Source organism: Tachypleus tridentatus, chromosome 13 (assembly GCF_004210375.1).
Source record: "Tachypleus tridentatus isolate NWPU-2018 chromosome 13, ASM421037v1, whole genome shotgun sequence".
Lineage (NCBI taxonomy): Eukaryota > Metazoa > Arthropoda > Merostomata > Xiphosura > Limulidae > Tachypleus > Tachypleus tridentatus.
Window position 1 is genome coordinate 40524039 of NC_134837.1, and position 26884 is coordinate 40550922.

General features: G+C 33.4%; 1 protein-coding gene across 1 annotated transcript in view; it reads right to left on the minus strand.

Annotated features, from left to right (window-relative positions):
- The window catches only part of LOC143237763 (uncharacterized), a 214370-nt gene that overhangs the window by 28187 nt on the left and 159299 nt on the right, over positions 1-26884 (minus strand). The window contains exons 2-3 of the mRNA XM_076477328.1: positions 23607-23789; positions 10788-11002 (exon numbers count right to left, since the gene is read on the minus strand). Of these exons, the coding sequence (XP_076333443.1) occupies positions 10788-11002; positions 23607-23718 (327 nt within the window). The 5' untranslated portion in view covers positions 23719-23789. The remainder of the gene's footprint in view (positions 1-10787; positions 11003-23606; positions 23790-26884) is intronic.

Below are 26884 nucleotides of genomic sequence, written 5' to 3' on the forward strand. Positions count from 1 at the left end.
GGGAAAAATTGATGGATAGAAGATTGATTTGCTGTTTGAAGTCGACAAGTAAATAATAGGATGGAAAAAAGAGATAATTTAATAAGTAATAAAAATAATGAAATATAGAAAGAAAGAATGGACAGAAAAATAGAAGAACCTATGCACAGACAGATAATTGGTGCAATATATATATCCCTGGATAACTTACTTTGATAAGTTACCATTAATAACTTATTTCGATAAGATACCATAAATAACTTACTTGTATAAGTTACCGTGAATAACTTACCTGGATATCTTACTGTGAATAACTTGGAGAAATTACCAGGGATAACTTCCTTAAATAAACTTCCATAAATATTTGGCTTTATAAATACATTCGTGATTATCCATGTGAAATTAAAAATCTAATTATTATTCCGTACATTATTCAAGAATGTAGGTTTTCCTGATATAGAAAAACCTTACGAACAAAACAAACAACAATAAATAAAGAAGTAAAAGATCTCAGTTGTCCAATGTACGTGCCATTCTTTTCATGTTTACTGTGGCTTTAAAATTCTCGACAGTTGTGAAAAGAATAATTAAAATAAGAATTTGATAATTTATCACAGACAGACAGGTAATTCTCGCGGGAAATTTTTACTGCATTCACAACTTTTGTAAACTCTTGTTCAATATCACAATTAACTGCAAGTACTTTCTGTGGAAGGAGGGGTTATTTTCTTTATAACAAATAGTATCTTTTGTGAAATTTCTCAAATTCGGACAATGTTTCCACTTTGTTTGTAACTGATAATCATCAAAAAATCGAAAGTTTTATTCCTCCTGTTAACACTATAGTTGATCTATGCGTTTTATTTAACAAAGACTTTACTTTTAAACACACTATGTTAAACATATTAATATGCGTGTGTTTATTTTGAGTTACAAATAGATTAAAATGTTTGAGGTTTTGTCATGTTTTGACACTTTTGTTTTTCTAATGAACTCTGTTCCAATTTTTTTATTTTCCTTACGCATCTCGATTTTATGAAGAAAAACGCCCCCGAAAATCGCAACTAAATAAAATAGTTTGAAAATACAATATTTTCTGTTACATAACTTTAAAAATAGATGTAAAAAAATATAAACTAATCTGTTAGACGAGTTAATAAAAAGTATTTTGTGACATTCTGATTTTAAAAGTTGCTTTATTATATATATAGTCTGCTAAATCGAGTGAATACCTTGAATGTTAAAAAGTTAAAAATAATATTATACTTTTATACACTACAGAAGTACGAGATTGGAAGTAAGCCAACATGACCTTCACCCAATTTCGACAAGCTCGTATAACATTTCTTAGGAAATGACCTATTAACAACACCAGTGACGTGTTACTAGGTGACCATCAACACCAAGGGCACGATGCTAAGGGTGCAATGGCAGATGACACCAGGTGGTGTGTTACCAACATTTATCTTTTTCATATCATTTCATACGACTTTGCTTTTATAATTAATTATCGTAGAAACTTTATTGGATACACTAGAGAATAACAAAACATTAAACTAAATGTTCATTCATTAAATTATCAATATTTGATGATACTACAGGTCATCAGTTTCTGTTTTTAAATTACCACTTTCTGTTTTCGATCCAGAACTCTCAGGTTTGGTGAAAAGTCTAGCTTCTTGAAAACGTAATGGTTCAGACGCGTAAAGAAATAACAGTATTTTTCCAGCGTCTTACAATTTGATCAGTTCCTTCAAATTTATCGGAGGGGTAGCAGTTAAACATAGTTTCTAATCCTGTTTGTTTTATTTAGTTTTAAAAATGAAAAACGTATTTTGTATATGAATGAAACAAACGTGTCTGTTCATGCACTTCACGTATATATTGAAAAACATCTCACCTTTCAAACACATACAAACTGAGAATAAAAATTGTGATCTTAGTGCCTGAACTTTTATTTACAAAAGTAATCTAAAAAAATCCTTGATGTCCAACAGATTGAACTAAGACTGACAACTACAGGGTGACCCGTAAGTCCCTACCCATCCATATGTTATGTTATATTCAATTACACATGTATTATAAATTTGTTTCTTTTTTCTCAGAGAAATATGGCCGATGTAAGCCCATTTACACTTAAAGAACATGGTATCGCATAATATTATGCAGCGAGAATGAGGGACAGCACACAGATACACTGGATACATAAGATATATGGATGGGTAGGGACTTACGGGCCACCCTGTAGTCTACTTTACGTGAACACCATTACCTGTACAGCGGAGAGGAATGACCCCCAGTCGTCAAGATAGTAGGAATCACTTATAGTATTTAATTATAGACGTGGTTTTAAAAAAGAGCAGTTTGTAGGTATGACCTAAAAAATAAAAAAGGAACATGTATTTTATAAAACCTTGAAAAATTTTATTATGGTATCATAGGTTAATTTCTTGAACGTGTATGTTATAGGTAAATTTCTTCTCACAGGCTGACAATTTGATAACGTTTGATATTTACAAACTCGAATATGTATAAATTATAAAAATCAGGATTGCCAAAATTAAAATAACTTTCATACAATACTTTTTTTTTTTTCCACACATGTTCACAGAGTGGAAATATCTAACTGGAATAACACTCTCGTCATGAACACATTTCCAGTTATAAATTTCAGTAAAAGTACTTTCATTCAATAACGTACGTACGTAAAATCACAAATCCTGACTCAAACTGTTGTCGAATACACTTGTACGTACATTTACAAAACGGCAAGTATTATGGTCTTAGATCAACTGTTCAGATACCATTCATTGGAAGCTTAGAAGAAATATTAATGTTGGTATTTACTGTAAATATTTCAAGTGGAAAACATTTCCTTCAGTAGAGGTGGTAGGTGATGTGTGTAAATGTAGCTTTCTCTTTCTCATGATGTGATGGCGCTGAAAAAAATCCTTTAAGCCTCAATTGCTTGAACGAAGTCATTTCGTCAGGTTAATATTCCTCGTCTGATCAAATCGTCACTTGAAAACACGAGGATGATTTTATAGTGTACCTATAGTATACTCAAGTGTTCTAGTATGTAAGTAACCGAATATAATAAGTTTCTGCCTATAAAAATTAATCGTTTCTTTATTTAGAATGTAATATATCAATTTTTGGACTCAGAAAACTAGTTTATTGTTATTTTCGTTTCAAAACAGATATTTCGGTGTGTGTGACAACAATCTGAGTCAGGGTTGGTTATTTTACTTATGTATATTATTCAATGGTAGACTTCTCATTAAACTGGAAATATGAACATGACGAAAGTGGTGTTCTAGAATGGTAAGTTGGATATCTACACGCTGTTATTGTAACAAGATTGGAACTTCAGAACACATGGGAAAATAAACAACAACAAAAACTTGTATGAAAGTTAGTTTAGTTTTGGCAATCCAGATTTGTATAAATAATATATATTTCAGTTTGTGTTATTTGTAAATATCAAATGTTATCGAAGTTTTAACTTCTTACCTAATAAATTTACCCCTTGGATAAATTTGAAGAACACAGCACAAACTGTAAGACGATGGACAATACTGTTATTTATTTACGTGTAAAATCATTACATTTTAAAGACGTTAGGGTTTTGTATAGATCTTGGTAAATTATATTTCAAACACTAAATATGTGTGTTCTAGATCGAAAACAGAAAATAGCAACTTAGAAACAGAAAATAATAACCTGTGAAAACATCACATATTAAGAATTTACCTATAGCTCACTATATTGTTATGTGAAGTGTATGAGTAAGGGAATTTGTTTTACTGGCTTTTAAACTCAATGGCATAAAAATCAGTACTTCGTTATCAGAGTTAATGTGTAGTGAATCATACAGTTTACTGTATGGCCCGTAAGTCCCTACCCATCCATATATCTTATGTATCCAGTTATACTAATACTATAAGTATTAGTGAGTTATATTTATACGACAAATATAGGAGTTATATTTCGAAAGAGGAATTAGTAACTTAGAAAATAATTTTCTAATGTACCATCAAATGTTGAGAATTTCATGAATGCACATCTAATTTGTTCTATGGATATTCTCTACAGTATCCCAAAGATAGGTTCCATGATAATTAATTACAAAAGCAAAGACTATAAATGGAATGAAATAATATGAAAAAAATAGATGTTAGTAATGCGCTATCTGGTGTCACCTGCCATTGCATTGCGCCCATAGCAACGCACCTCTGTTGTTGCTGTCGTAATTCTATTAAACCACCTAGCAACGTGCTGGAGCAACGCGCGCCCCTGGTGTTGACGATCCTCAAGCAACACGCCCCTGGTGTTGTTGACGGATCAATGCCTTCGACACGTTATATCACTTTAACTTCCAGGCACAGGGTTCCATTTCATATTACTCACAAGCAATACTATATATTTAGCTTTATTTAGGTTTTATCGTTAAAGTACTATGTGGTGCTGTTCATTAGAAAAATTTAGTTTTTAATATGATGGTGAAAACTTGAAACTTTGTTATTCTGAAGTTTATCTGTTTGTAAAGAATGAAACAACTTAACGAGTTCAAAGTTTTGAAGTAATAGATAATATAATTTCTTCAGTAATTAGCGTTCTAGTAATAGCTATTTTATTAGTATCTAAAGCGTCATCTCCATCTTAATAATATTTTAAAAGCAAGGAACGTGACAAGTTTTACTCTTTATAAATCAACTGCAAATATAAGTTTATAACAACCGTACTACCTCTTTGAAATCGACTAATACTAATTACGTTTATTGAAAATGATTAATAGTATATAGTAAAAAAAAACTTAAAAGTTTTGTGTTTTACGTCACTAGACTTGGCACTATTGTGCTACAGAATAGAGATTCAGTAGGTCGTACAGACATGTTTAATATTTCTTTCATACCACGCGAAGTATCATTGTACACATCTCTGTCAGATGTGTCCTGGGAATTTCCATCCACGTCCAGTGTTACTGTACCCTTAAGCCTTTGTATAATATCTTGTTGTTCTTGTCAAATAACCCCAGAGAAAGAAGTCACAAGGGTTCTAATTAGATGACACCGGAGAATAAAGTAAGTCAGTTTCATAGAAACTATTTGTAATGACGTTGCATCTGAAGGTTTACAGAAGGAAGTCCTCCTCTATTGACACATACGTCATTTGAATCTCCAAACTGTGTAGAATTTCCAAGTTCTCTGCAGTTCACGTGTACTCTATCAGGGCTATTATAAATATCAAATGTAGGATGCATCAAAATAATCAGTATTTTCTCATTACCTTTCCTATTGAAGACCAACCAACAACTTATGTATAAAAATACCATAAACCTACCTGTAATCCTCTTTTCTAATACGATTATTTAAATACATAATTCGGTTCGGTCAGCTTTTCCTTTAGGCTTAGACCGACTCCATGAAACAGTTGGACAATTTATTTTCATCAAACTAGCGTGGCAAAAGGAACACGTAAAGTAATTTCGTAATAACTATCAAGTGGAAGTAACACGTAACCACTGTAACAAAGGATACATGAAACACATTTTCTTGACAACTGATCAACTTATAGGTACCATGCAGGCATAATCACATGGAATAAATTAAGCATAATTTCTCGATAACTCTGTCTATTAAGTTATATAACACTCTGTATTAATCGGTCAAATGAAGGTGAAAATAGAATATATGAGATGATTTGAAAGTTAACGGGAAATAGCTTTATATCTTAGTTTATTACCTGAGTATGGTCTTTTTTAATACCTAGTCAATTTTGTTCAGTGAACTAACACATTTTTATAGCTTTATACGTTGTATTCACTAATGCTAGTAAACTGCTTGTTGCTCAGTCATTCTATATTTCAATAATTAATAGTTTTATTATCCCAAACGAGAACTTACAGGTTAGATGAGTTAAACAAAATCACTCGCATTAGTTTATTGTCTGGTTATTTTCCCACACAAATAAACCCTGGAGTAACAACATCACGTGCTTGGATTTACTGTATTTGGCATCAGGATATTAGAAACTGATTACCAGGTATATTCCAAAGTTTCCACGCAGATAGGTAGAGAAAATTATGAAATAAATGGTCACTAAATCTTAATTAAACATAATGTCTGTGTACGATCATCAATATTCAGAAAGTACATCAAAGAAGGAAAGAGGTAAGAGTAGGTTATGAGATAAAGCTTATTAAGTTTTAAATGTAGTTTGCGTTACGACATCAGCTCCTATTAAAAATACCTTGTGTATTAAACATCCGAGAAGGCATTGCACTAGGCTGCATTACGGAAGAGAGCATTCACGTAAGAATTCTAATTAAACAACTGTTTGAAATGTCTAAACATTCATCTACAGGTGAGTTTCTGTAACATTTAATATTAATATTTACCAACAAGAGAGACGTAATGATGATGAAACGTTGGACAAAGCTCTCAGAACGTTGCTAAATAACGCCATGTTCGAGCTCACTAGCAGCTCAGCTTAAGTTGAGCGAACATTCCAGAGTGGCATAGAAACACCCCTAGAGGAATGTAATTTTGCATAGCATTTAAAGAATTTCTAATCAGGGTAGTTTCTTTGAATTAGTCTAGAGCGTGGGTTATCTTCCTCATGTGTATCAATCTTCCTGCCAAGATTAGCATAATAATTGCTAGTGTAATATTCTTGTATTTTATGAAGTGCTGGATATAACATCTTGAATGTGCGTATACATGGTACGACTGTCATGCCAAACGTAAGATTACATCTAACTTATTTATCTACACTCGTATGCGGACCATTTAAGTAAGCTCTGTGAACAGTTGAATTCTATTTAAATTGGCCGAAATGTACAAACCCACTTATTTTAATAAAGACGGGAAGTCGTAAATTATATAGCAACCAAAGGCATTTAGTTTCATTTATACCGAGGTTCTATGATATCATGTCACACGATATTTTGCATATATATCATCAGTGACTACTTGTGTTAAAGGTATACGTCATTTAAGGGAACTTCACTATTACATTATTTATTTGTTACAAATGATTTCTTTCAAACTAAGTCATGATTGCCTGTAATGAACACTCTAAATAAATCATCTATGAAAAATACTAAACATTTACTAGGTCAGGTTTAAAAGTATCGTGATTTGCATAGAATGAGTTTTATAAGTTACAATGTAAATATATATTGAAAAATTTATGAGTTTGGGATCATTTGCTGCTTAACTTACAAAGTGGTTTTCCATTCTTTCACCGAGACATTATGAATGCGACACACTATCCCCTCTATCTTTCACCATTATTACGTCATTTACAGACTCTTAACCATGTTTATACCTTACAGTTAGCCACTAAACAACTTGAAGAGGAAATCTGAAGTAGACAATCGATTTTTGGCACTCTCGTGTTGAAACTACTGCTTTGAATTCTTTGCTCAGCCTAAATAGATTTTGTTTAAAAAAGAACGGGATTCATGTCAAACCAAGTACACTTAATGATAAGAGGAAGTACCATCTTATTGGTCCTGTACCGGAAGCCTATCATAAAAGGCTTAAGGAAAAAGCAAACAAAACATTTACGTACTGCACGTGGGAACAAATGCCTCTTCAGGAGAGTATGTATAAAATAAGATCCCAGATTTATACGTTAAAAATATCATTAAATTTTTTCTGCTTAAGTCAGAATATCTAAAATAAAATACTAAATTTGATCATCGAAACTCGTCTTCGAAAAAGAAAGCATGTCACATAAAAAAGAGTGAAAGTTAAGACATAGTCATTAACTGTGCTTGTGAAAATTTCTTAGTGAAGACAAGGTGCTCAAGAGACAGCCATAAAAATTTCTAAGTACGATAACACAAATAAACAGCCCTTAATTATTTGCATGCGCATGTTTTCATTGTTTTTACATCCGGTTAAGTTCACTAAATAACTTTTTAAGAGCCATTTCTATTTTCCGGTACATAGTCGATTGCACTTTGACGTAAAAATATTGTAGATAATTTACAGTTTTGTATTTAGGTTTTTCTTTTAAACTAAGTATCTTTTGTTCACAAGTTATTTTGGTGATTATTTTACTTTGTGCGTAAATTCTATTTGTTCTCTTTGAGTACAAGTGTAATTTTTCTCCTATAAATGGTGTATAATAAAAACAAACACAAATATCTCATTCATCTCTTTAAGTAGATATAAACGACTTTGTTTGAAACTAATTAACATAAGTTCGAACTACAAAAGCAAAGCATAGAGTTCGGAGTAATATGTTTATATAGGTCGACTTTATTATTTCTGGAGAGAACTCGAAAACAAGCTTATTACACACTGCTGGCCAAAATCTTAAGGGCAATAAACATAAAGAAAAAATATGCATTTTGCGTTGTTAGACTCAACCACTTATTTTAGTAGAGCTTCGAAAGATAAAAATAAGAAAAGGGAAAATAAAAATAAAAAACTTTTTAGCATTTAATAGGGAAAATGTGAACACAATGAAACTAGTCTAAATACTAGCTGGTCAAAAGTTTAAGACCATACTGATATGAAGCATAAATCGGTAAACACGTAACGAAATTTAGTCATTTGTGTTCAAGCATTAGCGTTGTCAAGATCTTGCACTGACATCTCCTGTGTTACGTTGGGTAAAAACATAGCAAAAGCTAAAAAGTTGACAGAGTTTGAACGTGGCAGAATTGTCGGGCTGCAAAAGCTAGGTCTCTCTCAACGTGTCATCGTTGGTGAGATTGGGCGCTGCTGTTGAAACATTCTAAAAAGACCGTGAGGGATAAAACGCGAGAATTTCATGTGGTTGGACCAAGAAAATTTCGCCGGGGTTGAGCACAAGGATTTGATGGGTTGTCCAGCAAGACCCCAGCCGATCGTCGAACCAGATTAAGGCCCTTACGGATGCAGAAAGCAGCTCATGAACGGTAAGACGGTATCTACAAGAGAATGGCTTTAAAAACCATAAACGTCTTCATAGGCCACGCCTCCTTCCACACCACGAAACAGCTCGGTTAAACTTTGTGGAGAAGCAACAAACATGGGACGTAGAAAAATGGAAGAAGGTTTTGTTCTCTCATGAGAAAAATTATTCTGGATGGTCCAGATGGCTTCCAACGCTACTGGCACAAAAGGATGTCCCACCCGAGACATTTCCTACACGACACAGTGGAGGAGGTTCCATCATGATCTGGGATGCTTTCTCCTTCCATGGAACAATGGAGCTTCATGTTAAATACAGGGGTGTCAAACAGCAGCTGGCTACATTGGCATGTTGGAGAGAGCATCCTTATTGACTGAAGGCCCTCCTTTGTGTGGAAATGATTGGATCTTTCAGCAGGACAACGCTGCAATCCACAATACCCGCAGGATAAAGGACTTTTCATGGCGAATAACGTGATTTTGGACCATCCAGCGTGTTATCCCGAACTGGACCCCATTGAAAATGTTTGTGGGCATATGGCAAGGGAAGTCTATAGAAATCGACGTCAATTCCAAACGGTGCATGATCTTCGTGAAGCCATCTTCACCACTTGGAATAATATTCCAGCCAGCCTTCTGGAAACGCTTATATCGACCATGCTAAAGTGAATGTTTGCAGTTATTCGCAATGACGGCCGTGCAACTCACTACTAAGACTTCTTGTTGAGCATTTCCTACCCTGTTTAAGACTTCGTTTTGGTATGGTCTTAAACTTTTGTCCAACTAGTATTTAGGCTAATTTCATAATGTTCACATTTTTTAATATTTATTTTCCTTTTCTTATTTTCATCTTTCAAAGCTCTACTTAAATAAGTGTTTGAGTCTAACAATGCAAAAGGCTTATTTTTTTCTTTATGTTCATTGGCCTTAAGCTTTGGGCATCTGTGTATATTTTAACACTGCATTATTTGTTCTTGAGTTCTGCATCAAATGAAAGAAAGTATCCGGAAAAGCTACAATGCGAAGGTGTCGTTTGGTTGGTGTTTGAGGTGCAGTGGCGTTTAGTTTTTGTTTAAGAACGTTGAAGCTAAAACGAAAAGTTTTAAGAGTGATATATTCTTGACACATAAAAACAATAAAACTATTTTAGAAACACATTTTGTCAAATTAAACTAATTTAGTTCTAAATATTTTGAGAATAAAACAGTTTGTAAGGGACATTGTTTCACTACGGTCTTTGGTTTTATATGGATATTTCGTTGTTCACAAGCAGACAGTTTAAAACTAATCCAAGAATATGCCAGAAATTGTCTCATTGTAAGTATATACATATATATATATACACAATATAATATAAATAGTTTAAAGGCCTGAAAATCAGTTTTATGTGAGAGAATCTAGCTCTTCTCACCAAAGGAACTGCTGCTTTCTAAAAATCAATCGTTGAAACACTTCACTTGTAATGAAATGGTTATGTCGTGGTTAGTTTCATATCGGAAATAACGTCACGGAAAACAAATAAAACGCTATGGTTACATTCAAGTATCGGAAAAGAGTCACGTGAATAAAATCATAGTTGTTTGAGTAATGGAAATAATGTCAAGTTAGAGGTCCTATTAAATAATGTCAAGTTAGAGGTCCTATTAAATAATGTCAAGTTAGAGGTCCTATTAAATAATGTCATGATAGAGGTCCTATTAAATAATGTCAAGTTAGAGGTCCTATTAAATAATGTCATGATAGAGGTCCTATTGTTTTTTTAAAAGTAAACTATTGAAGAAAGAACTAAAAACTTTCCTAAGCTTCAACTTCAAAACGGGAAGTTTATTCTGTGGTTGTCTATATTAAAATTGTTTTCCTTCTTAGTTAGTACATCTACAGGGTGAATATCCTTACATCTACTCTAATTCCTGGAAGTGTGAGAAATTGCCCAGGAGGCCAGTCATTAGGGACAAACCGGTAAAACTCTATTCCATCCTTGTACCACTTCACCGAGTAGAGAGTTTCGCCCTCCAAGTCGTAGTTACACACCAGCTCTACAGCCTGGCCCACTCTAGTAGGCGACGGAATATCCATCATTATCATCTTCATGGACAAAGACTCCGATAACACTGTAAGAAAAGAAATCAGCTCCGTTTGAATGATTAAGCTTTAATAGGCAAATCGCAATCACTTCCATCTCGTACCGCCAATCGAAAGCCCACTTTTTAGAATGTCTGCGTTAGGTACAACTACAAATTTTCCATAAAACTAGAGTGCGACTGTTATAAAAATAACATGAGCTGTGGGTTGTATCGCTTGTTATAAACTAGAATGTGGCAGTAGGTAAAATGACACTTTGGGCTGTATCATGTATTAATGAGTTTGTTTTTTTTTCCAAAAATAAACTGAAAAGCTAATCTGAGAACAACAGAAGTAGAGCTGCGCGTGTTTTGTATTATTGTGTTATTTCTCAGCCATGCATTCATAGCAACCTCTTTTATTTGTTTTACGCATCTATATTAACATATATATTGATATACTTGTGTGTCTATATATACATATGTATACTATGTTTATATTTAAAATAAGGTGTATGGAACTAGAGATCCTCATAAAAGACAACTAGAAGACAGAATATAATGATAAAGTCGGATTTTTCTAAATTCAAATATTTAAACCTAAATAATTTAATGCGTCATTCTTTTATTTTTATTAGATCGAAAGGCGAAATGTAACACCAGCAATGTATTCACCTATTTACGTATTCAACGAAGTACAGATTTCTAAACATACGACTGTAAAAAAAAACATTTTCAGGAGAAGAAATACGATATTAAAAGAAAATCTACAATCGTCAAACTAACGCTAAGAGTTTAGGCGAAATGTAAGCAAATACAAATAAAATCTTTAAAACTTTATAACGGGTACCTACAAAGTATAGTGCGAGGTTATTATTTTAACTTGTTAAAACCCTGGCATGTCAATCACCGCTATATTTAACCATTATTTCTTTCTAACTGGTAAATAATAACACGAGTCGAGTGCGTTAACCATCTGATCATGCTGGGCCAACTATTTGGAATTAGGTTTGTAATAGAAGAAGAAGAAACACTAATGTAAAGTAACATACTTATTTGTAGACAAAATTAAAATTTACTGCAGATAAGAGAGTGAAGATGGTAATGAGCTAATATCAAACGCTTTTTTTAATCTTTTCGAAATTAAAATAACTAACTTTAATTCTAAAATTACTTGTAACATCATTGTTTTCAATAATCTGTTGAAGAGGCACTTGATCCGAGTCGTTAGTCTTTGACACTTACTAATCGTAAGTTCGAGCTGTTATATGTCACTGAACACTCTCCATACTTTCAGTTGTGAAGGGTGTTATAGCTGTTACAGTTAGGTCTCTATTCGGTAAAAGAAGCTGCATGGACATCACGTGCTGCTCTCGATCTAATCAAAAGTTCTGAGTCAGATGAAGTCATGCTTATCTGATCTAGCCGTTTGTGTGTGACAGTTACAGATATTCCTGGATAAAAAAGGTATACCGTTTAAGTTCCTCAGTTAAGTAATACGTTGCACGAAGTAGCAAGTTAAAGCCTCTCGTGTAAGTGTTAATATTTTTGTTTGTGTTACTGTTGCTGTTCATTTTTCTGCTTGAACCTCAGTAGTACTTACCCATCGTTGCTATAATGTCATAATGGTTCTGAACTACAGTGAACCAAGCTAAGATAATGTAACTGCATGTGCAAATAGCTTTTAGCGCTCCTCTCGTTGAAAATGTTGCACACTCATAACATCAAAACAGCTTTTATCTAAGAAAGCCATAATTCTTTAACAAAAACTAGTGGTTATGCCAATATAATAAATTTATGTTGAAATTATTTATATTATAACGTTACAGCCATCTGGTAATTATTCTTTCTATTAAAATTTATCATTTGACTATCACGGTTGGGAATTTTAATCAAGATTAATGGATATTGCAAGTTTCTGTAAATGTCACGATATACATAATTCACTTAAAGAAAACGGAGTGATGGTCCAGAGTCATCGTTAACACATTAAAATCCTTCCTAATTGCTTTAAGTTCTTGAAGTTCATGGAAATATATGATTACATTGCATGAATAACATGCACGAGATAAAGCCTTAATCTCTCTTATCTTTTCTTGTCTTTTCATGAGAAAAGCACAGTATATTTGCATACAAATAAACTACAAATAACAGAAGAAAATATATCACGATTTAAACTAGTACTAAAATCAGATGGTAAATATTCTTCCATTTCACTGAAACTAGGATTCGATTCACCTCGATGGACTAAGTAGATAGACCGATGTGGCTTTGCTATAAGAAAACACATATACACACACTCACCGAAACTATTTGGTGGATTACTTTTTACTCGCGTCTTACAATGGTTTTGTCCTAGTCGGAGTGGATTTGAGATCATCAGCTGTTTTTAAAGAACGTTTGTTTGTTTGTTTGTTTGTTTGTTTTAGTGAACTAAATACAATAAAAACAATCTTTCATTTTGAGAAGTTATATATAAAACAAACGCACACAACACGATTGTTTGTTTGTTTTGAATTTTGCGCAAAGCTACACAAGCGCCATCTGCGCTAGCCGTCCATAATTTAGCAGTGTAAGACTAGAGGGAAGGCAGCTAGTCATCACCGCCAACTATTGGGCTACTCTTTTACAAACGAATAGTGGGATTGACTGTCACCTTATAACACCCCCACGGCTAAAAGGGCGAGCATGTTTGGTATGACGGGGATTCAAATCCGCGACCCTCGAATTAGGAGTCGAGAGCCTTAACCATTTGGCCATGTCGGGCCCACAAAACATTAACTAGCTCTCTAGTCTTACAATGAATACCAGGTAATTTTTTCAATATTAGCTTTAGAAAATCAGACTAGCACGTGGGGAAACGAATTAGATAAATATGTTGATTTGATTCGTTTATGTAAATAATAATAACTGATTTAGTATTTTAAAACTCAACTGAAAAACTATTTGAAATAACAGTTTTCATCTCGTAAACGGAATTTCTTGTCACGATACATTAATTATGCATTCTGTTTCTAGAAAGAAAAATGTATTAAAAGAAGACAAACAGACTAACATTTTGTGATATATTCAAAACAGGTATTCTATAAGTATGCAACCAATAGAATGAAGCCTGCCACGTGCCAGAGCACACATACTGATTTGGGTTCTGAATAATTATTACTGTCGCACGCTATCACCAAATAAGAAAGAAACACACTATACTGGGACTTATCTACCTATTGTGGTCACGCTACAACGCAACGTTTCCCATCAACAACTTAAATAATGAATTATGTAACTGAACAGATGGAATCGGAGGAGAAAATGTTGTGCTCAGATGTCAAAGTAAGCTAATAAAGTCCTAAGAAAAGTGCTTAACTGATTTCTAATAATTAAAAACTGGCACCTGTTTCCTTTAATGGTATGTTGTTCGTTAGTTTTAACAACAGATTTTAGAATGTTTGCAAGATTTGGAATCTTGCCTTATCTAAAATAAAAACTGAATGCAAAAGAAATCAGTTCCAAGACCGGATAAAAAAAACAAACACATCTCATTTGTATCAGACACCTACCTAAAGACAAGAAATGGAACTTTTGCTGTTTAACACGTTAAAAGAGGAAAAGTCAGAATTCTCGAAGGTGCAGTAAATATTTGTCAAAAATGGGGTGTCTGGTACTAAATGCTGAGCTCATGGCGTATAACATCTCCTTGTCCAATCAGCTTTTAAATACCTAAGTAGTGCGTGACTGTTCCTATAGGGCTAGACTTGTGGTTTTCTTTCACCTGTGTTGAAGGGAAGCAATGTAATAGCGATTTTAAGCTATATACCACTCTTAGAGAACGCTTGAAGTACGTTTTCAGCGTTGTTACTTTCCAACAGAATAGGTTCATCACATAACTCTTGACACAAGTTATAACATTCAGGAAATACAGGAAAGAGAAGGAGAGAACGCTACTTCAGCTGTACTGCCGTTGTTAACTGTGTTTAAGAATAGACTTAAAGCAGAAATAAAAAAATAATTACAGACCATGGTTATATCAGTTATTTAGTTTGTTTTCTTTTATAAGATTTAACGCTAAAATATCGTCGTTTATTGGAAAGTCCAGCAAAAAGGTTTTAGACAACGCAAGAAAAATAATCAGCAAAACACATCTATAAGTTTGGTTGACTGAGAGAGAGAGAGAGAAAAGGTATTAATACATTTTGTGCAATAAGTTATTTTACATTACTTAGAGTGGAAATTAGCCATCCTAAATTTTTATAATATTCCTAATCTCCACCTTACGAATATCATTTTTGCAGTTTTTTTTATTTATTTATAATATTAAATAAATGGGTGGAGGTTGGGAGTTTTACAATCTAGAATATTAAGGGTGGTTCAATTCTACGTTAAGGTTATTTCTGAATATTAAGTGTAACTGCCTGCGGACAGCGAAAGGCTATAGGAATTTAGACGTTATATATTACCAAGGTTCCAAAATATTAAAAGTAAATAAATAATAGCTAAAAGTACTCAGCGAAAAACTACAAATGTATTACATAATTGTATATTATATAGCAGTGCTAATCAGAATCAAATCTGTGGGTGTTAAAACTATGGCTCAGTTTCCTCACGATAAAACTGTTGTAAAAGCGTTATAAAAAACATCCACAAAATTAAAAAAATAAAGAAAGAATCATTAACTTTGGTCTTCTGTTGATAGGTTTTTCCTTATTCTTCTTTAACTTTTTTTTAGAATTACACATTAATTTAAAATTAATTATTATAATTTTAGTGACATGTTCTCTAATCATCGCAATAATTTGACAAATACGTCTTTTTTTTTAGGACAAGTCCCCCGCTGGTACAGCGATAAGTCTACGGATTTACAACTCTAAAATCAGGGATTCGATTCCTTTCGGTGATGGGCTTTGTGGCTTTGCTATAGGAAAACCAACTTTAAGGACAAAATTACATAATGAGCTATTTTAAACACTGCCAGCTGCAAGCACCGAAACTTGAGTTTTATGAGCTTTCAAACTTACCGCTGAGCCATGGCCTGGCATGGCCAGGTGGTTAAGGCACTCGACTCGTAATCCGAGAGTCACGGGTTTGAATCCTTGTCGTACCAAATATGATCGCCCTTTCAGCCGTGGGGGCGTTATAATGTTACGATCAATCCCACTATTCGTGGGTAAAATAGTAGCCCAGGAGTTGGCGGTGGGTGGTGATGACTACCTACTTTCCCTCTTGTCTTACACTGCTAAATGAGGGACGGCTAGCGCAGATAACTCTCGTGTAGCTTTTCGCGAGATTAAAAAACAAACCAAACTGCTGAGCCTAAAAAGGAGGTTAAATATTATTGCAAATATATATTTTCGTTTTGAAATGCAGATAACCTGATCACGATAAAAAATCGAATTTAATATTATTAATTTTTAAACATTGTTTTATTTTTAGAAGCTTTGGAAAAACTGAGGACACACAATCATCATTGTTTTGGTCTGTTTGTTTGTTGCTAACATCGCAGGCAGAAAATGGGTTGTTTTAATTATTAAAGTGTGACAGATTTAAAGTTGTTTTCAAATGCAACTACATCACTCTAGCTGAGATTATGATTTTCAACACACTATATGATGTACATGACCTCAATTTATTAATAGCTTTTTACCTTTTCTATCCCTGAAAAAACGTTTTGCGTAATTTACAAATTTTCTTGCTGGCCTCAACGTTCATAATGGTTATAACTTAAAGACGTTTAGGTTAGTTTGCTAGTTCATTGAATTGCATGTGACAGGCACATGCACTTATAGAAACATAGCTTGCCTGCAGCTACGAAGTTTGAAGTGTGCGATGGATTCGAAAACTAGAAAGATTCCCACAAACAAGTCAGTCAGGCGTGGAACAATGTGCTAATACAGGATGTGTCCTGCATACTTAGTGTACGCATGCTCACATATTTGGCTGACCTACATGTGTTTATTCAAGACAGGAAAGACAATCGTGACAAAAATAAAAAGATTATCACGCTGTGGCAAAATGTTAGTTTGTTTTAAATATATATATACTCAAGACTCTGACCTGTAGGTCTTCTTCACTTGAAGTTAAAGCGCTAAAGAAGCAAGTAATTACACAAGTTGTTAGAGGGGCAGTGTCTAATTTTGAGGGTCAAATAACGTTATGCCAATGAACACACTTCGCAGTTTCAGATTACGTTATTCTGTTCAAAGAGCAAAACGAAACCTTTGTGGTGGCGTATGCAGAGCTAACTGACTGTCTTTCCTCTTCTCAGTAGTTCAAAGTTAGAAAATACTTCTGAATCTTATAATGGCCTCTAACCTAAACGTTTTGCACATAAGGTGCTGTTTGGAAAAGCGACACACGTTTTTCCATAACATACCAATCCAATTATCGCATACTTCTTTGATACGTTTAGGTAAGACTGATTGCACTTAGAATGAAAAATACAGATTCTCTTAACAACCGGAGATTCAACAAGACATTCACTGTAGAATAATTCTATATATTATATGGTATCGAAGTTGTTATAAATAAATAAATTAAGCCTAAACACAAGAGTACCATTAAAGTGAGCAAACACAGTGAAAATGAATAATTACCTTTGTTGTGTCTCTCAAAGTTGTATTTCATACTAAATATCTTAAAATTATTACTCCATACTGAATAATTCTCTCGCCAGTTATTAAAGTCGTTAACTTCAAACTTACCCAGAGAAGCTAGTGCTATGTCTGTGACCAATGAAATACACGATGCCATCTGACCATTAGTAGTAATTATATTGCTCTAACTTCACATGCTATAGGTAACCTTACAATTATTTTTTCTACAATAGAACAAAAGGTATTACTCTAGGTAATACGTAGGATAGACAGCTTAAGGGAAAGAAATTTAACACCGTTCTTGACAACAGTGATTTTAAAACAGCATAAAGTGACAAATTACAAACATTTTCTATTAATACAGGGAATTATATGTTTATATAAGTCACCTCAATGGTATTCACGCTGTTCCATTTGAGGTCATACTGGTGAAAGTCACTGGTTATAATGATTACAGATTTATGCGCAAAAGGAATGTTGTAACAGGCACTGAAAAACTGTTGTAATTAGATATATTGTAGAAACCATGTATAAAGAAGTGTTACTTTCGGACATAGCAGTTTTACGATAGAGAATTTTGCAATGAAAATTGCATTGCGAAACGACTGTCAACATGTATAGCATGTTTAAACGTGACAACATGAAAAGTAACGACAATTGGAGACTCCAAAATCGATTAATATAACGTTCTGAACCGGTGTATACAGAAATATCTCTCATTATTTAAAGCTTTCTACAAAAGTATATGATAGATATACGCTAGTAATGTTTAGAATACGCTTTGTTTGTTTTTTCCTTCTCTAACATAAGAAAAGAAGAAATATGGTATGGTTTTTTTTTATCAGAAACAGCGAAAATCTTTGAAGTTAACAGAGGTTAAACGAAGATTAATACTTCGCGACGACAGGTTAGCAGGTTTATGTTTGCTTGTTTGTTTCTTTTTGAACTTCGCGCAAAGCTACACAAGAGCTTCCTGCGCTAGCCGTCCCTAATTTAGCAGTGTAAGACTAGAGGGAAGACAGTTAGTCATCACCACCCACCCCAACTTTTGGGCGGCTCTTTTAACAACGAATAGTGGGATTGACCCTCACCACGACTAAAAGGGCGAGCATCTTTGATGCGACGAGGATTCGAACCCGCAACTTTCACATTACGAGTCGAGCTCCTTAACAATCTGGCCATGCCGAGTCTCCCACGTTTATTTAGATTTTTTTTCCATCACCATTTAGCTATTATTTTCAAACATATTTATGCATATAATGCAACCAAAACCAAACGCATAATTGATTTAGAAATTTGAACCAAAAATGCTTTCAAGAATAAGCATCGTGGATGAGGTTAAGTCCTACAAATAAACTGACATTACTAGAAGTTAGTACCAATATTGGGTTTACTTTGCTGAATTAGTGTTATTGTATCTCTTCCTCTGCATGAGCATATCGTCACACAGAGTTTTCTTAATACTAGTCTCGAAAGTGAAAGTAACATTTATTATTTAATACACTGAATTAATGTTTGTAAGTTTGATTTTTCGAACTAGTTAAGGAGCTGATAAGTTTATGGATATTTGTTGGGTTTTTTTTTAAGGTGACTGTATAATTTATTTTTATTATGAAAATTTATTTAAAGCAAAGCTTTTAGTTCTCAGACGTTGACCACTGACATAAGTTCTAAGGCACTACTAAAGCAAAACCATCAGAGTTTTATGTATTTTAGTGAGGCATATAAGGTGTTTCATTCACTTTTCTGCCATGAAACATATTTACGTGACCAAATGTTAGATTTTTCCTTATTCTTCACACCAAACTACAATGAGATTAATATGTTTCTTATCAAACGGTTCGTTAATTAATAGGACTGGATAGTAGGACCTTGAATTGCAGTTTGATATAATAGCTAAATATTAACTTTTCAATAAGCAGTAGAATCTTACCGATATTAAAAGGTTTTCGTCTGAATAACGATAATAATGCGACTACGACAGATGGCGTTGTGCTTTAATGGCTTTTATTTGTGAGGCGACAATAGAAAAAAAAAACGGAGGTGGGTGGACGAAAAATATTAAAAGTCTTATAATAATTTGCTGACAGACATTTTTGCATATCGCGTACCTGCAAAAAAGTACAAACAGTTTTTTTTTCTTTCTGAGATTGAAAAGACAGATTGGAGAATATTACAAAATGTACTGTATTCGTCGTCTCTTCTTTGCCATGTATGTGTAAATGTGTCGATCGATCTATCCATTCGTACAAAGCAATGAAAGAACTTTAGAAAAACGAGTTCCAGATATCTGTTGTCAGCACGACAAGCAATGATGAAGGGGCAGTTGTATTTTGTGTCGCAATTTAAACACATTTCCGAAATAAACCACGTAAATAATGTATTATGTCTATTTCTTACGTAATAGTATACTCATAAACGAATATCCTCAAATAAATATTAACAACTCGCTAGGTTTAGCCTAAGCTGTGTTGAACAGATTGCTGTAACCAGTACTACAATTCAACTTCATGGAAGACTTGTTTGAACTAGTAAGTTATAGAAACCGATCAAAGAAGTGCCGTTGGGAAAGGAAGAAATTCATCAGGATAATATCCTGTCTATAGGTAACTGCTACTGGCAGTGCACGCAAACTCGTAATTGTGCATATCTCTCATTCATACAAGTATCGTTATGATGTTGCATTAATCCTAATAACGTTTTTTTGTTTTGGTTTTTGATTAGCGGTTTTATTTTGGTTCTAATCTCTCGACCAGCAATCAAATCTAGTTCTTGTATTAATATTGTAATAAATAGAAGCCGGTCTTGGTGTTTTATCTTACAGGTTCATCGAGGTAATAGATCGATAAATCGCCCATTTTCAAATGAATGTATGTAACGAAAGGAACTATGATTATCTGAGTCAGCTGATGAAAACCAGCTTGTTATGACAACAACGTGTGCATGATTTTGTTGTATCATTCTATATCAACTACTTTAATACATCATTCTAGTTGGAAGAACTAAAGTAGGCGTAATATAAGTACAAAATATTGACAAGCTTGTAGAATAAATGATATGTTGTTCACTATTAGAATAAGTCACGATATTAAGTAGAGCTAGGCATAACCGATGTTAATATAAGGTAGCATAAGTGGCACCCTATTTATTTACAAGAAAGCTTGTAATAATTCTGACGCATTTAGGTTTGTCTATTTGTCCAAAGTTTTACGCATCATTTTTTAGACTTCAGCCTTACTGATGTACCACCGGGGTAGGGGTGTAGTCAGCGATGTCTGACTGTTGGCTGGAGAAGAAGAACAATCATATAACAACGTAATAATGCACAGAAGCTTATAAACTTTATTAATATTGTCCATTAAGTGTAATCGTGAAGTAATAACCAGAGCATTCAAAGTTACGTATAAATAAGTTGATGACTGTTCAAAGCGAGGGAGTGCAGAAATGACCAGACAGTAGGACAGGGATGTCTGGCTCGAGGTTGGTGAGACTGAGATGTAGACGCGGCTTCTATATGTCGGGCTCAGGAAGAAAACTTTTTAAAACGAGCACCCTTCTGCCCCTACCGGGTACCACCTGAAATCCTTACATGAAACACTTTGAGATTTTCTGTACTAGAAGGAAAGTAAACTAGTCTAAAACTCCAACCACTAACGCGTGTATGTCTCAAAAGAAATCTCTATATAGTTTAAATATATATATATTTAAAAATCGGTTTCCCTAAAGCTATAAAAATGTCTCTACTGTTATTAATGTAATTTGCCATATTAAATATAGTTTAAAACTGACAGAACAATGGTCAAAGTTTCAAGAAAACATGTCTAATTAGTATTTCGATGTGTGTTCGATTAAAATGTTCAGTCAACATTTCAGCATATGTTGAATTCTATGGTTCTACTTGATCATGGAAAGTCACATTCACGGGGTTGATGAACCAGGTTTGTTCTTTGATGTAACACTCAGCGTTAAACGTTTTACTTCTCTGCTTTGTTGCTGATACGAAAGGCATTAAGATAATATTTTTCTTTCATTTAATTAGCTCATCAATCGGACAGTTAAAAAAAAGCTGACTTCACGCAAAATACCTGAGTTTTTAAAGACAAAAAGTACAGGGGAAAAAATATGATTTACTTTTCCCATTTCGGTCAATCTCTTGTTTGTAGTTAGTTCATTGTTACTGTATATTGTTCATAAATATTATTTAACTGTGAGAGTAACCTGAAGGTTCGCTACTGTAGGACAAAATGTTGTACTGAAAGCTATTAAAACAACCTTTTCCAAGTATAAAAACTGATTCTCACATCACTAAGTTAATCGAATGGAATCCTTAATTTACATAGCGTTTAATATTTTCCTTAGTGAGAATTTTTTTTACATCTAAGGTATTAGTCTTAACCTCTAAAAAGCCTCAAACAAGTTTACGTTAAAATATATATACATTTAACCTAGAGACATTACTTTAAATTGAAGATGGTCAATGTTGGGTACGTTTGCCGCAAGCGACAAGCGAAGCAACAAAATAGATGTAGACTAGCAAGCTAGCTGACTTCCCTCTAGCCTACACTGCTAAATTAGAAACGACTGGCGCAGATAGCCCTCGAGTAGCTTTGCCCGAAATGCAAAACAAGCCACTCTGAGTTTTCAGATTTTATAAATCGAGATTTAATAAGGCCACCTATTAATAGATAATAAAAGTTTTTGTTTGTTTGTTTGTTTTAATTTCATACAAAGCTACTACGAATAGTGGGATTGCCCGTAACATTATAACGCCCCCACAGCTGAAAGGGAGAGCATGTTTAGCGTGACGGGGATGCGAACCCAAGACCCTCAGATTACGAGTCACACGCCTTAACACGCTTGGCCATGCCAGGCCCGATAATAAAAGCCATACAAGTTTTGGACTAATATGATAACATTTAAAATGAATTTCGTATGTTCTTGTGTTAGTTGAGAACTAGAAAAATATGTTATTTATACGTACCCAACTGTTCGTTTAAGTATGAGACTTCACAATACCGAACACTAACAACGTAATACACAGCATAAGAATATTAATGCGTGTATCAACATGGACATTTTCCCTGGAAAGAGTCCGAGCAAGTGTGGTTTACTTCGACCTTCATGTTGTATCATAATATTCGTGATGACGAAAAACACGCTTGAAGTAAAAATGAATCTCAGTACGGCTGGTATGAGTATTAACACTTTTATTAATAAAGCAGAGGACAGGTCATCTTCATGCTAACAACGACTTGATCTGATGACCTAGGAAGGTCGAAACTTTGTTCTCTGCTTTATTAGTAGAAACGTTAATACTCATACCAGCCACCCTGAGATACATTTTTGTATCATAATAAATACTCACCTGTAAGCAAATTCATAATCACTGATATTTAACGGCCTGGCATGGCCAAGTGGGCTAAGACGTTCGACTCGTAATCTGAGGGTCGCGAATTCGTATTGCGGTCAAACCAAACATGCTCGTCCTTTACTCCCGCTAGTAGAGCGGTAAGTCTACGGATTTACAACGCTAAAATCAGGGGTTCGATTCCCCTCGGTGGGCTCAGCAGATTGTCCGATGTGGCTTTGCTATAAGAAAAACGCACGCAAACTCACAGTTCAGACACGAGGAAAACGTCCTAATGAATCTAACCCTTCATGGTCTACAAGTAAAAAAGCTAAAAAGTAAAATAACTGATTTCATACACAACGCCTAATATACACTATTCATACATTCTATTGGTGAAAAGCGTTTCGTTGTTCACAATAAATCTTCAGAAAAATTAATGTAACACCAAGGGGTGTTTAAAGTTGTTTTTTTATTTATGTTTGATGGTCACTTAATGAGAATTAATGTGTAGTGTTAACACAAAAACATTTGTTTCAAGTTTTCCTGGTATCGTGAAATACTGAGATACCATCATAAAAGTTTCTTTTGTAATCACGTTTCATTCGTTCTTTATATTTGATTTATATACAGCAGTTCAAATAACACGTTTCTCATATTTTAACATAACAGTTTAACTGTAGGAAAAAGGACGAAAAGCTTTGCAGTAAATATTTTCACTCACCTTGTAAGATAACCGATATTACGACGAGAAAGTTCCATGGATTTCTTGACCTTTGGCGCCATTTGTGACAACCACAACAATCCATCGTCGAACAGCTGAGATGTAGAACCATTGATAAGACGTGTCAATGAGTTAGTTACCTTCTTATTTTACGTTGACCCATTCATTATGGGTAAATATAATCTAGAAGAAATAGAAAGATCAAACAACTATATTTCTATGAAGTTGTTTTCATTCTGTATTGAAATGTGTAGATATTTAAATGAAGTGGTCTTTAAATTTTAACAAGTAAATTATAAACACTCTCATGATTGTGGCATTATAGATTATATTTCAACTAATAATATGTCATCTTTCAAATAAGTTTGCTAAACAAAAGTTTTGATTATGTGACTAAAGCAAGGATTTTTTCCGAAATCATTAAAAATGTATATCATGATTAATAGTTTTTAAAGAGAGCTTTAAAACTTGACCAAAGACAGTAATGTTTAGGATTTCAATGTTATAAACTGGTTAATCCTGTAAAAGTTCAAAATGGAAATTTTCTTATACATTACGGCCAAAGGGAATTAAAATTACAAACCTAAACAAGAAACAGAGCATAGTTACATCGTTTTAGAAGTTTATGATAGGCACTTTGAATTCATAGAACTTGTATTACTTACTTCAGATAAGCAGAAAATGAAAGAAAGAGACGAGTCAAACCTTTTACAACTTAAAATGAGTTTTACATATGTAATTTCATTTAGAATTTAATACCTGATGCATATTCGGATAAACAAGTAATTTCAACAAATGTACGTGTGTGTGTGTGTGTGTGTGTGTGCAAATTTGAAAATCGTCTATAGGTATCTGAAATTGGAACTTAAAAGTCTGTTCTGAGAAATAATTCATTATTTTACTGTGATTACTTTTTCACAATCAGTAGTTAAAAACAATAAACAAGTAAAGATAATTAAATACGAGTGAACAAGACTAAATAGATTTCAGTTACTTATGTCAACAACATTACATAAGACTAAATAGATTTCAGTTATTTATGTCAACAACATTATATAAGAAAAAAAATTAATCAAGTACATTTTATGTATCACGTTTTGAACCGATGCATGTTTTTATTTACTTTATTGAAGTTTAAGAGATTACTTTGACTTCAGAATTATCGAGAAATTGACTCCGATTAAAACTTGAGCCATTGAATTAAATAATATTGTTTCATAGAAGTAGCCTGAAAGTTTAGGAAAACAACCTTTCTAGTAAGAGTCAGGCCAAATCTAAGTACTTTACTCATACGTTTTAGAGTTTAAAGCTTTATAAATGTTACGCACAGTTTTCACTGTAAGGCCAAGCAGCAAATGGAAATGTACTTATACTTTTTCCACTCTGTAATGTCCTCAGATCTTTTGTGTAAGTTCTTTTGTATTTTTTCAATCTGAAGTTTCCACGTGCTCAGGGACACAACCAATCACCAGCTAGTACTTAACATCGTATTAAATTTCGATACACTGTAAAAGGTAGCGACTGCATTTCGCCATAGAGAATAATAATAATAAGACTTTAAATTCTGAGTGATGTTTTACGTATACGACTTTAATATTTTTTGAATGTCTATAATTCATTTTCCAGACGTTGATTCAACCGAGTCATGCAATTTATTTCTACTGTAGTTTTATAGGTACTCTGGCCGCTCACACTTTGCACAATATGCGTAAATTGCTGGTGATTGAACATCCCATACCGATAATGCCGCTAGGAAAAGAAACTCATCTTGAAAGCACGATATTGATCTTGCAGTAAATACTTAGCCAATCCAGGCAGCACCTGTTTCGTATTCATTTGATTGCTTTGGCCGTAGTCTACAGCATACGTAGCCTGACTCACCCTGAGAACAAGGGTATATAGATAACATTTGCTTATATCCCACAACCATGAAAAAAGGTTGTATAGATTTATGAATACAAAATACATTTATCCACACCTTACACGTAATCATTGCAATAATTATATTTCAATGGATATTTACAAATCATATTAGAATTCTATTTTCACCTTTTTATTTTCACCTTTATAAGCATTAGTTCGCTGAATTTCAAAGATTTAAGAAACATTGACTTAAACTTTGTGTTTGAAATATACAACCGTTGTAATATCGAATTTGTACTATACGGTTTTCCAAAGCAACACCAGCTGAGGGCCTTGTTCGCTCACGAGAAATTAGTTGATAACTTGGATAAAACTAAACTAACAGTTCTAATTAGATTAAAATGTAAGGATGCACACGTGGGGAAAATTCATTATTAAATGTAATGCATTTGGTGAACCAGTTCATTAGAAAAAAAAACAAACTAAAAACTTGACGTTTAACTTTAATTGAAAAGCGACATCGCCCGAAGAAAGTCGTTGTCTTAAGGTGTTTATTTGTTTCTTGAATTTTGCGCAAAACTAGACGAAAGCTATTTGCTAATTTTTGCAGCGTAAGACTATAGAGAAGGCAGCTAGTCATCACCACTCTCTCCTTCTTAACCTGAAGATGATCTAGAAAGGTCGAAATATTGTTCTCTCCTTATCAATAAATGTTAATACTAATACCAGCCGTTCTGAGATACAATGCTGAATTGCAAAATTAAAAATTAATCATAGAAATATCAATCGATTTACATGACAGAATTGATATATGAAATATTAACCTTATCATATAGAATTTCAAAGCACAATTTTGAAAAGAAAATCGTCTATATAAAAACGAAAAAAAAGGTTAAAGACGGGTATTCTGTAAATAAAAAAAAATACGTCTTTGCCTTCGATATTTTTCAATGAATACCTTTATAATAAATGTTTTCACTATTATTTTTAACAAGATATTGCATAAAGCTTTATTTGGTCATGTGAAAAAAATCAATTACAGCAGGGCTTTTGTTTAAAAAGCGGCATTGGTTAACCTTTAAACAGCGAGAATGTTGTGAGTAGCAGCATCAATTGATGATGACCGCCGTTTGAGGGTTAAACGGTATTTAGTAGAACATTTTATGTTAAACGGTATTTAGTAGAACATTTTATGTTAAACGGTATTTAGTAGAATATTTTATGTTAAACTGTATTTAGTAGAATATTTTATGTTAAACGGTATTTAGTAGAACATTTTATGTTAAACGGTATTTAGTAGAATATTTTATGTTAAACGGTATTTAGTAGAATATTTTATGGTAAACGGTATTTAGTAGAATATTTTATGTTAAACGGTATTTAGTAGAACATTTTATGTTAAACGGTATTTAGTA